The 11,803-nt window shown below is 46.2% G+C and overlaps 3 protein-coding genes across 12 annotated transcripts in view; 1 reads left to right on the forward strand and 2 right to left on the reverse strand.

The window, feature by feature from the left end:
• T3dh (Type III alcohol dehydrogenase) overlaps positions 1 to 11,803 on the reverse strand; it is a 212,086-nt gene that overhangs the window by 51,595 nt on the left and 148,688 nt on the right. The gene's annotated exons all lie outside the window — the stretch shown is intronic.
• RpL21 (ribosomal protein L21) lies at positions 44 to 4,320 on the forward strand. Of its 4 annotated transcripts, none has more exons than XM_027359927.2 (4): positions 44 to 85; positions 3,380 to 3,521; positions 3,759 to 3,892; positions 4,075 to 4,320. In XM_027359927.2, exons 2-4 carry the CDS (start codon positions 3,393 to 3,395, stop codon positions 4,301 to 4,303), a joined length of 492 nt encoding a protein of 163 aa, XP_027215728.1. In that variant the 5' UTR covers positions 44 to 85; positions 3,380 to 3,392; the 3' UTR covers positions 4,304 to 4,320. The 4 variants fall into 4 exon arrangements, with proteins under 4 accessions (XP_027215728.1, XP_027215726.1, XP_027215727.1 ...); XM_027359925.2 differs by having other exon boundaries at positions 63 to 154; XM_027359926.2 differs by having other exon boundaries at positions 78 to 178.
• Positions 6,221 to 11,803, reverse strand: part of LOC113808505 (uncharacterized) — an 8,464-nt gene continuing 2,881 nt past the window's right edge. For 4 of the 7 annotated variants that reach the window (XM_070123407.1, XM_070123405.1, XM_070123403.1 and 1 more), the window contains 3 exons: positions 8,239 to 10,813; positions 7,472 to 7,681; positions 6,221 to 7,220 (listed from right to left, as the gene is read on the reverse strand). In XM_070123407.1, the coding sequence (XP_069979508.1) occupies positions 7,042 to 7,220; positions 7,472 to 7,681; positions 8,239 to 10,783 (2,934 nt within the window). In that variant the 5' untranslated portion in view covers positions 10,784 to 10,813 and the 3' untranslated portion in view covers positions 6,221 to 7,041. Of the gene's footprint in view, positions 7,221 to 7,471; positions 7,682 to 8,238 lie in introns of all 7 variants that reach the window. The other 3 variants (XM_070123402.1, XM_070123406.1, XM_070123400.1) reach the window with 2 other exon arrangements.

Here is an 11,803-nt window from a genome sequence, read left to right on the forward strand (position 1 = left end):
CATGAGTGGATTTGCGTCGCGTTTGTAGCACATGAGTAGTTCTCGGTCCGGCCGCCAGGGGGATCCTTCTTTCCCGTTTCAGCGTGTGAGTGTTTGTTGACGGCCGCGGAGCCTCACTGTTTTCGCCCTTTTCTCTTCCTTCGCGCTCTCTGAGGTTGGACTGGGAGTCACACAAGACGTAGGAAGACCCTAGTGTTAAGTGCCGAACTAATTCCATGGGCCAGAAAAGTGTTCTCAGCGAGAAATTCGGGTTTGATATAGGGGATTGCCGCTTTGTTGATGTTTTTCGTGCACCACATTTCGAAGTCGAATGGATTTCTGTCATAAGATTCCATGACAGTTCCAGCACGAGGGCAATTGAGAAGGCAAAGTCTCGTGACAGGATAGTTTGCAGACCCAGTGTGATCAAGAGGAAATTGATTTGTCGTCCCGAGCGGCCCAGACACGTGCTGGAGGGGCAGGGAGGGCGCCCGACTCGAGAGCGGCTTCGAAAGGCTCACGTGGGAGTCGGACCCGTTAGAGTGAACTGGACGTTGTATTTCCACATGCGAGGCTTAGCAAGTATAGACTGCTCGTAGAGAATTTTGTCCCCGTGGAGAGGTCGTCTTTGGCGTGTTGGTTGCCCGGCCCGTCAGCCCAGAGGGAAGGGGGACGCCGTGCCTGGGGCTTTCACTTGCGTTTAGGGAATGGAAAGGGTTGTCTTGAGGTGCAGGCTAGAGGAACCACCGCTGGGAAGGCTGCTCGGTAGATATTCTAATATAAAGGACTTGGGAGTTTGAGGAAAATAATGGTGATGCAATGAAAGGTATTTTGTATTTGGAAGCAATGATGAGTACGGTAGAAAAGCCCCCGATTGGTTTTCTGCGTGTGTGTGGCGAGATGAACAAGGGGGTGGCAGTCGCAACATGAGATACTACTCTCAATTAGGTTAGGTTCGTACTTATCCAGAAATGTTTGTGCACGTGCACATGTGACGTACTCCCAACAGCGAGAAATTGAAAATGGACATACTCTGGCTGTGTCGACTTATTTTCTGAGCAGTGATATGCAGTGAATATTTACGTCATTGTACAGTAAATGAGGTTTCTGCTAATGTACGTGTTGTGTATTCCATGTGCGCTATAAGATGGTGTCAATTTCTCCCCATCTGTCACCTTTGGTAACTTTGGCCTCGTAATTATTCGGTCCCTTTGCAAAACAGAGCAATGATTTTGTAGTGGTGGATTCCTCGCTCTATAATCCAGATATATTGAGTGTCATGGACCCCCCCCCCTCCTCCACCTACAGCATGGACCAGATATCGGGGGAGAGCATGAATGCTACAAGGGAAGTTAAAAGAAATAGTCATTATATACTAAATGTAACCCCCATTGGGGGCTGTCACCTCCCAACCCCCACCCATATATTCATGACAGGATAATATAGGACACCTGGCATTAGGAGCAGTGTAAGTTACTGAATGTGATGCACAGATAGGGAGAAAATGAAAACCACCAATTTATAGAGCACAAGAAATATAACGGCTGCAGCGACTTCGTATTTACAACGATATAACGAAAATGCTGCATATTACCATTCAGAAACTGAATCCCCAACACCCTTATGCAGCCAAGATTCTTAATGTCTTATTTTCTATAAGTTGGTACAAGGTGCTAATAAATAGGGGTACAGGAGGTTTTTGGGTTTGCATGATAACCTAGTTTTGGGACTTGGTCTCTGGAGGGTCACTCTCGGTATCAATTGCTTCAGGAGCTCCCATCCATATGGCAGTCTTAAGCTCTCTCCTGCTGTGAATACGTGGAATATTCTTTGCCTTCCATTGTAAGGGTTGGGGGATGGCAGCCCATAAGGAGGGAGGTCACGGGGGCTGTGCACCCTTCAACCTCCCCCTAGTGACTGATTCTGTGTATTATTCATATTTAACTATGTAATTCGTCAGTTACCTTTCATGTGCTCCCCTGCTATTGGGACCAGGATTATTGTGAATGAGGGGAGAGGGGTTCTATGGCATTGAATATTAGAGAGGAAGAGGAATCCATAGTTGCATATATCATTGCAGTTGGTATGCGAAGGTATTCCGGAAATTTTTTTAGTTTAGCCCCAGCTGCATTTATGAATTTGAATTTCCATATTCTGACTCTGAATCCCCTACTGATTGCAGTGCTTCCTTAGCCAGTGCAGTCTTGTTATAGACGAGGTAATTGTTACCAATAGTGATACACACTTCAGAGAATAAGTTCCAAAACAAGGGTATCATGCAAACCCAAAAGCTAACCTAATCTTTCCTACCTTGTTTATTCTCTTGACAGGGAGGCAAGCCTTCTTGTACCCCCCCTTTATTAGCACTTCATGCCAACTTATAGAAAATAGACAAGTAAATGTTTATCAACGACTAAGTCCCTGACTCCAGCCAACAATTTTGGGGGATCCCATGGGGAGCTGGGGTAGTAAATATGAAGATGATCACAAACAAGCGGTAATACAAAAATTAAGTGAAAAATTAAAAAACCTGTGCCAAGAATCGCACGAGTTAGTCCTAGTTGTCCCTAGCTGGGGGCCATAAACGAAAAACCTTCCTATCCCGGGGCAACACTCCCAGACCCCCTTCCAGTCGCCATGCTTCCCTAGCCTATCACCATACCGAAAAAAACGAAAAACCTTTCTAACCCGGGGGGGCCACACCCTCTGACCCCCTCCCGGTGGCCGTGCTTCCCTTGCCACTCACTCTGATTCAGCAGTAGTGGTCTCTGCTTCAAACCAGCTCTTAAACACGAATTACAGTAATACATTTTACACACCTTAGTGTGGTGGGTACAGGTGAGCTACGGCAAGGAGGAATTCGTGCAGACACTTGTTGGTCTCGGGGATGTTCATGTGAAACATTGCCCGAGCCAAATAGCCCATGAAGTGGTATTTTCTCCTGCCATAGCGGGGAACTTTCGCTTTGCCTCTCTCCACCTCCTTTCAATAGTATTCTTGTGAGTGCCTGTGATAGTGTCCACGAAATTAATGGAGTGGGTCACTGTGAGGTGTTGAAATCCCTCGTTTTGAAGACATTTATATGCCTTCCAACTAATTATGGTCGTTCCAGGATCAATTTTTTCTTTAATGATTCCGAGGATCGTTTCTTTGTCTTGTCTCTGGAGTCTTGTTTGATGGCAAACCACGGCAAACACCCACTGCCCTTCTTTAATACACCCAAAGTTGTACTTCCGCTTGCCAAATTTGCTTTCATATATTTCAACTATTATGTCTGGAGTTTTTGCTTGTCTTATTGATTTAAGGAGTGTCTTGTCTTACTCCTGAATTGTTTCAAGAGTATGTGTTTATATTTTAGCTAAGTATTTGACCTCTTCTAAAGTAATTTTCCTTTTTACAGAAAATAAGCCAAAATGACCAATTCAAAGGGTGTGCGTCGCGGCACGCGCAACATGTTTGCGCGTGGCTTCAAGAAGAATGGTGTAGAACATCTCTCCACCTTCTTGAGAGTGTACAAAGTTGGCGACCTTGTTGACTTGAAGGTTAGTTGGAATTTTTTAAAGAAATTTGCTTTTTGTGATGAGTTCGAGTTCAGACAATTCAATTGCATGTTTTGTAGTGAATTCCCTGTGGCTAGATTTTATTACTGGAATTTATTAAGATCCACAAAAATACATTCCTGTACAAGTATGTTCTGAACCTTAGAAGTTTGTGGTAGATTTAAATTTATTTCATTTTGAAGTGTTCACCCAGAATAACAAGTTTTCTTTTGTTCCCAGGGCAATGGAGCCTTCCAGAAGGGTCTCATCCACAAGGCATACCATGGAAAGACTGGGCGTGTGTTCAACGTGACCCAGCATGCTGTTGGTGTCATTGTCAACAAGAGAGTCAAGGGCAAAATCCTGGCCAAGAAGTGAGTACCAAATTTATAAAAGCTTTGCACATAAAGCATATTCTATTTTCTGAAGCATTTCTTAATTGGAACAGATTATGATTATTCTGAATTTGATTTTTTTAAACAAACCTTGAATGTTAAAGCACCAACTTACAGGAGATTACTTGGAAGTGTTATTTACCTTTTGCCATCCTCCCCAGGCTGAACGTACGTATTGAGCACCTCAAGCACTCCAACTGCCAGGTTGACTTCAAGAAGCGCATCAAGGAAAATGAACAACGCAGAATCGAAGCCAAGAAGGCTGGAGTCAAGATTCCCAAGGGAGAGCTCAAGCGTAAGCCTGCCCTGCCCCGCTCTGCACACAGGGTCAACATCACGAAAAACAAGCCTGAATTCCTCACGCCACTGCCTTATGAGTTCATTGCTTAAATAAATCTCGAGGTGTATGTGTCTTTTACTTTCAACCTTAGTTCTTTTTCTTCAAGATATCCTTATGCCCTTATATCCTTTATTGCCATGGCATTCAGACAACTTCAAGAAAGGTCTTGTTAGAAGGCTTTAATTTTTTCCTGCGTATTTGTTAGTTCTTTGGAGATTGCTTACATTTGCTCTATAACTTAGCAGGAAATCCTCTTTTATCTTGAAGTACAAAATTAGGCTTTAATTTAATGAAACCCCTAAGTAAGGAAAGGTCATGTAGCACTGACAAAATATTGTGACGAGAAGGGTATAAATGAGTTGATAGGACAAAATATGTCAAAGGTTGCAGAGGGCTGTAGGTTAGTAGCGAAAAGGGTAAAGAGGGAAGAGTAGAGTACGAAGGCCGTTCAGGACTGGCACAAAGCCACTTTCATTAATTCAGCACTTAACATGCCCCCCCCCCCCCCAATCTCTTACATTGTTGTTGTGGGGGGGGGGGGCTTAGGAGATGAGGACTGGGACCCAATGCTGGGGATCTCCCCAACCTTGGGCCTCAGCCCTTGACTCGACTAATTTTGAACGGTCTTTTCCCGCTCCTTTTTTCGATTCTGTCCCTTCTACTACCCACTTCCTGATGTGTAAGCGCCGTGCTGAAAGGATGAAAGGCTGACTTGTGCCAATCCTGAAAGGCCTGAGAGAACCATGGTCACAGTATCCCCCTGTTTTAGTTGTCTAGCCTGTACCCCTCAAAGGGACCCTGAGGGGCGGACTTTTTCCCCAACATAGTCTAGGCTTTCTAAGGCCAATAATGAAGACGTTATACCTTGTTGGGGCAATGAGGCTTGCCCCTTCATCAAATAGCCACACCAATTCAAACTCTCCAGGTTCCCCGACCCCAGGCTCTCCTTTGATCATGACTCTGAACACTGCAATTACTACCCACTCTTCAATGCCTATTGGTACATTATCCACCCAAGTCGAGACTCGATCTCCCGGAGACATTCCTACTCTCCCAACTTCTTCAACTTCATCACCTCTACCCCTCACAGCTTTCTTCATCAGTCACCCTATCCTCCCTTAATGCTACCTTACAGCCTTATTGTCCACCTCTCCGTTATACTCCATCTTCCACATGTCGCCCAAAAGTAACAAAAATTAAGGCTGCCCACTTCAGTATTTACATTGTACAATTACACATTGTTTGTTTTCATCTTGCTGTGTGTGTATTATTTATTAATATATAAATATTTAGAAGAAAACCCCACAGTGCACAAACTAGATTTATTGAGGAAAGTCTCACTTTCCTCAATAAATCTAGTTTGTGCATTGTGGGTTTTTCTTCCATATTATCAACACGTTATTGTGTTTTTCATTGCATATAAATATATATTGATATATAGATATAACATATTTATATATAGATATAATATATTTATATATAGATATATATTAATATAGAAATTTTGATACATAAATATTACGTATATATAAAAGGTGAATGACCATTAGGGGGGGGGGGGCATTCAGGTTGCAGGGGTTGCGGGTACCCCTCGCCCCCCATACCACCACGGAAGCCTCTGAAGATGACCCCAGGGAACACTTCTTTTAATAATCTCTCCTTTACTTCACTTGCTCCTCTCTTTTGCCTTTTCGCGACCATACTATCCTATAACGCTCTCTCGTCTTGGACATCTTATCCTAATCTTTAACTCTTCTTTACCCTTTTCGACAAATTACTTTACCATAATGCTATATGACCTTTGATGTCTAGCATTGTTACTTGTGTCAGCCATAAACCATTAACCATTTTTTCACCTTTTCTTTTTTTCTACTAAAATTAACAATAATGCACAGAAAAGGAGTGGTTGGTCTCCTTGCTCTCTCCTAATAGAGAAGACGTGAAGAATCTACAATAAGACGCTGAACAAAAGATAAAATAATATATTTACATATACATTATAACAAAATACATTACATTAGAAAAAACAACGCTGGAAATGCCAGTGAAAAAATATTTTGCTTGGAATGATTTTACTTTACACTCATAACCTCTGCCAAGTGAGTTTATCAGCATTGTGCATATGTGGTCTATGTGTGTTCATGTATGTATAGATGCATTTACATGTGTATGTATATGTTTATGTACACGTAAATGTATATTATACATGGTTATGTATACGTATATATATATATATATATATATATATATATATATATATATATATATATATATATATATATATATATATATATATATATATATATATTTATGTTTATGTATATGTACGTATATGTATATAAATGTTTGAGCATATAGGTGTGTATATATATGTATGCCTTTGTTTATACGCACGCATCTATGTATATATACGTATATGTGTGTCTGTGTGTACTTACTTTATTTTCAATGCAAAATATTGGTATAGCTAATCCAGCTATGAAATTACTAGCCCTGCATTTGTTCACTATTGAAGACTTGTCTACTCTGTTAAAATCACGTCATCATTGTAACGAGCATTACCAGGTGTCCAGTTTTTACTCAGTGATTTCTCTTTCCTTGAATCCATCGCGTCCACATCATGCGCTTCGGCATCTTCCAGGCATCGCTCTTGGCTCTAAAACTTCGATGTACAGTGCCAGACTTAACTGGCTGGCATGTGTATTGTGCGTTGGTATTCATTTCTTCAGACATCTGAGTCAGGTTAATGGAAATCTGAAAGCTGCCGTGCGTCGCCTGGCGGCAAGGCTCACATTGTGGCTGTCTGCGCGCTCGAGTGGCAGATGAAGTTCCCGAGACCAAGCGAAGACGCCAAGTCACTGAGCTCCGCGTTGTCTCGCGGTCTCTGCGTCAGGCTGATATCCAGGCGCTGCGACACGCTGACGCCCTTCTCGTGCAGCAACTCGAAGAGCCTCCTGATGCCCGTTTCTGTTGAGGAATAGGTTTATCTAGAGGTAAATGGACACTGCAGCGCCCGCGCCAGGGCGTCAGCATGGATTCTTTACCAACAAAGTAAAATGGATCATAGCATACTCATGATGTAATGTGGAACAAGTGCGGATTTACTACACTTCAATCGTTCAGATTCTAATGAAAAACGTCTCGAAATGAAACACGCCTGGCGAACAGGAAGAACATGAACCATGACCATCAAAAAATGTGAGTGAGTGACCACCTACGCGTGAGGCTTGTGTTTTTGAAGAAGATGCTGGCGCAGTTCCCGCTCGGCCTCTGGGAGCACAGCCTGGCCAGGGTCCCGCTCGCCCACTGCAGGTCGTCCTCGCTGTCCGTCACAAAGGGGGTGAAGGTGAAGCACAGTTTACGGTGAGAGAAGGGAAGCGGCGGCAGAAGGGCCACTTCGTACCGTTCGGGATCCTCGTATTTCAAACCTGAAGGAAGTGATACTACGACACTCATCCGTACCTTTTTCAGACGATTCATTTTCTTCAAAGCCCAACTAATTCATCGCGACCCAAAGCCACTAAAGGATGACTGGCTGCACAGTACTGGCTAGAGAATCAAAGCCGAGTGAATGCCGGGTAAAGAACGAAATACAATGGCTTATCACAGGATGCTAAAATGGTTTAGCTCACACCTGTAGTGCTGTGCTATCCCATTCAGCCCCCATACATTTGCCGAAAGGACGCTAAAACATAAAACACGCAGCACAACACAGAACAACTTTCCTATTGTTATTCAGTTTGTCTTCGTAAGCATTCAGAATGCTGACTAAACTGCGGCTGCTGGTTTGGTGTGTGTGTGTGTGTGTGTGTGTGTGTGTGTGTGTGTGTGTGTGTGTGTGTGTGTGTGTGTGTGTGTGTGTGTGTGTGTGTGTGTGCGCGCGCGCGCATCCTCCATCGCTGCCCCTAGAAAAAGGACCAAGGCTAATAAAGGGCCTCGTGCACTGCGGCCTCACATGAGCCCCTTTTGGCACGAAATCACTTACCCAGAATTTCCAAGTTGGGAAGGCGCGGCAGGACGTCGCTGAGCACGAGGACGTGCCGGAGGTCGACCCGCAGGCGCAGCTCCTTGAGGCAGCGCGGTAGCAGGCGCAGCGCCGAGGGCGTGAGGCGGCCGCGGAAGCCCTCCAGGCAGCAGGTCTCGCCGGCCGCCGAAATCAAATGGAAGGTTTCGTCAGTGATCGATAAATCCTGATCGCTGAAGTAGAAGTTCGGGAGGTCGAGGACCAGGCGGACGTCCTTTCGTGAGAGTGCGCGGAAGGCGGCCGTCAGGGACTCGTCCGCAGGACTCCGTGAGGACGCCTTTAGCGCCAGTGTTTTCACACACTCCGGCGCTTCGTCGAGGACCGGCGCCAAGGCACTCAGGCTGCCTGGGTTCTTCACCTGCACCCAGCCATCCCACTCCTCGCAGTGGGCTTGGAGCTCTGCGGCGGCGGCCTGCACCACGAGCGGGTGCAACCCCGCCTCCACCACGTGGGCCAGCAGTGGGTCCACCGCGGTGGAGGGCATGTGCGCCTGGCTCAGCAGGCCAGGAACGTGGGCCAGGTGTTCGCTGTGGCGTGCCATGAGTCCCGTCAGATGGACCAGCACGTTCTGAAATCTTTGTTCTGACTTCCATTCCACGGACTCGGCGAGGTACGAGTGGATGACTTCTTCCGCATTCTGTGAGTGCACGATGCTCCGGTACAGGTGCCGTGCGGTGTAGAACTCCTGGAGTCTGAGGTGATGATAGGAGTAGGCCAGGGCCGAGAAGAGACCTCGCCGGCAGGACCGCGCAGTGAAGAAGGCAGACATGAGCTCCTCGTGGGGAAGGCCCAGCTCACGGCACTTGCCTCGCAGGCACTCCACGGTGTCCGACTGCAGCTCGTATTCGCGGCGCTTCATGGCCCGGAATGCCAGGCCGTCGTTGTAGTCCTCGAACTGAGAAATCTTGTACTCGATGTCGGGGTCCCAAACCTTGCGCGAAATTCTTTCAGTAACCTTCTCAGTGACCAATTTTGTCAGTAAAACATACAGTGCAGTGGCAGTGGTTAGAGTCTCTGTTATAGTAGGATCCTGAATGACTAGCATCGTAAAGAGCGTGAGATTTAGTGGACTGTTCAAATGGGCTCCAAGGTACGCATCCAGCCTTGCAAGTTGTTCCTCCACTGCCATCTTTATTGTGGTTCTGTTTTCTTCGTCTGGCACAAAGCTTTCGCAGAGTCGACCAGCGAACTGCGAGTGGTGCTCTTTGGTGATTCCTTCCAGCAGCAGAACCAACCTGCGCCTGCTGTGGGGTATGAGCGCGCTGAGCGCCGAAAGGCTGCCCGGCCGCGTCGTCAGCAGAAGGAGCACGTTGGCGCCGGGTAGGTGCAGAGCCTCTTGAATCAGCTGCCGCGACGCCTCGTTCACCTCGTCGAAGCCATCTATGAGGATGAGAATTTGCATGTGAAGAACCGTTTCACGCACGTGGTCGTACTCCACGTTAATGTTCCTTGGTGTGTCGTGCAGAAGGTGCCGAATCAACTGATCAAGCGAGGCTATGCTGGGATTACGACACTCGATGTAAAATAAAAGTTCTACCTGGTCAAGGCCAGGCACGGAAGACGGGTCCTTGATCCACATTTCCATCAGGTACTTCAGGTAAGTAGTCTTTCCCATTCCTCCGTCGCCCACGACAATCAGAACATCTGCTGCGTTGCCGTCAGCTCTCCTGACTTCCAGAATACCATTGTGGGCAACCTCCCTAGCAGTCTGCTCCCCAGCGAGATTGGTCTCCTCCTTCAGGGTAAATTTTGTGAAGATCTGCGTTGGGTTCACCTGGCAGTCCCCAGGGAGCCACGGGAGAAGGCGGATCTCGTAAAACCGCGAGTACAATTGCTCCAACTCTGCCCTCGACGCCTCTTGAATGCGGCCCTCGAGATGCTTCCTCATTTCCTCCACATCCTGCTGGTACTGTGCAATGTCTTCCTCCCTGAGCGGCTCGCGGATCTTCCTGTACACCTGGTCAATTCTGTCGTTGATATCCTCTAGAATCCTGGCCACCTCGTCGTCCTCCCTGGAGAAGCGGCGACCGGCCTTGGTGATGGCGTCCACGAACAGCCGCCGCAGCTCCTCCAGTTTGTCCTCCATGTCCTCCTGCGTCATGCAGAGCTCCTCGTGCGCCAGGTTGTTGCGATGCATCTTGATCTTGTAGAGGAGATTCTCGAGCGAAGGGCCGTCCGGGGCCTCGCCGACCCACCGCTCGTCGTCCGCGTCCAGCGCACACGTGTGGCGCAGCAGCTGGTACAGGAGGCTGATGTCGTAGCTGCTGACGGGCTCCTCCGACTCCAACTTGGCTCGCTGGTGGGCATTGAACAGCCTCCTGTATTGGGCGCTGGAGAAGTGGGGCTCCTGGAACAGGCTTTCCTTCACGGACAGGCTGCCTCCCGTGTACGACCAGTTGAACACCTGCACCAACACATGCCGCCCGTGCCTGTTGACGACGCACTGGTAGCGCAGCCTGTACAGGTCACTCGGGGAAATGCCCGGCGACTCCCCTCGGCCTGCCATCAGCGACTCCCCTAGGCCGCTGCGCCCGCTCTGCTGATGAGAGGAAAGGCTTAGAGGCTTGTGTACATCGCACGCATGCGCTCTGAGTCTATCATAATGCATCAAATAACCTCGTAAACAATTTACACTTCATCCCATAACAATGAAGACCATTCAGGTCATCAAGTTCAAACAATATAATATTCGATAATAGTTACGACAGTGCGGCTTCTGCTAGAGGCTACAAGAAAGGTGCGATGAGACTAACGGGCCAGACCAAGCAGAAGATATCAGTAAAAAATCAAACATCGAAAATTGCTGTTTACTATGTCCAATCTGAAAGCCAGCATTCCGCGGTGTACAAAACCGAAAAATATTGAATAATCTCGACTAGAGAAAAGCTACGGAATTTTAATAAATTGCAGTTGACGAACGAGAAGGATGGACTTTCTCCTGATTTTGTCATATATTTCTCACTAAGCAGCTATTTTGAATCAAATATAAATCAAATATCAACAAATAGCATTTTTTCCAATGATTATATGAATAGGCAACAGTAAAATGAATGGCTTATGATAAAAAGTCACCAAATAGTTTTGTCACTGTATTTTAAAAATTACAGATTATTTTTGCTTGTCCCTCCGTCACCAAAATTAATTTTTATTTTCATTTTTACATGAATATTCTACTTACAGAGGGGAAACCTTCCTAAAGAAAGCTTTTTGGGATGTGTCTTGATGTAGTATATATATTTTTTTAATTGGCAGACACGTTTTTAAGGGGGTGATGTGTCCGTCCGTTGTCGGTAAAAGAGGAACACTTTCTAGACTAATGAATTTCGGAGATGATAGATGCACAAATAATTTTTTAATGCCCTGGGCGAGTTAGAAAACTGTCTTAGGCTTGACATAGCTCCTTTAAATGTGATATTTTTTTCTGCAAGGTTTCCTTTTTTGGAGAACTGGTTGCAACCATTGTCGTAGCTTCTTTCCAAATAATGAATCAGTCCCACGATTTCAACAAAAGTTTGTGATGACTCCA

The sequence above is a fragment of the Penaeus vannamei genome, chromosome 7 (genome assembly GCF_042767895.1).
Source record: "Penaeus vannamei isolate JL-2024 chromosome 7, ASM4276789v1, whole genome shotgun sequence".
Classification (NCBI taxonomy): domain Eukaryota; kingdom Metazoa; phylum Arthropoda; class Malacostraca; order Decapoda; family Penaeidae; genus Penaeus; species Penaeus vannamei.

Excerpts from the sequence above, each read along its gene's own strand:
- RpL21 (XM_027359927.2), top strand. The coding sequence starts at position 3,393 with ATGACCAATTCAAAGGGTGTGCGTCGCGGCACGCGCAACATGTTTGCG. Across the intron at positions 3,522-3,758 it reads GCGACCTTGTTGACTTGAAG|GGCAATGGAGCCTTCCAGAA; the intron begins GTTAGTTGGAAT and ends TTTTGTTCCCAG. Across the intron at positions 3,893-4,074 it reads GGCAAAATCCTGGCCAAGAA|GCTGAACGTACGTATTGAGC; the intron begins GTGAGTACCAAA and ends CATCCTCCCCAG.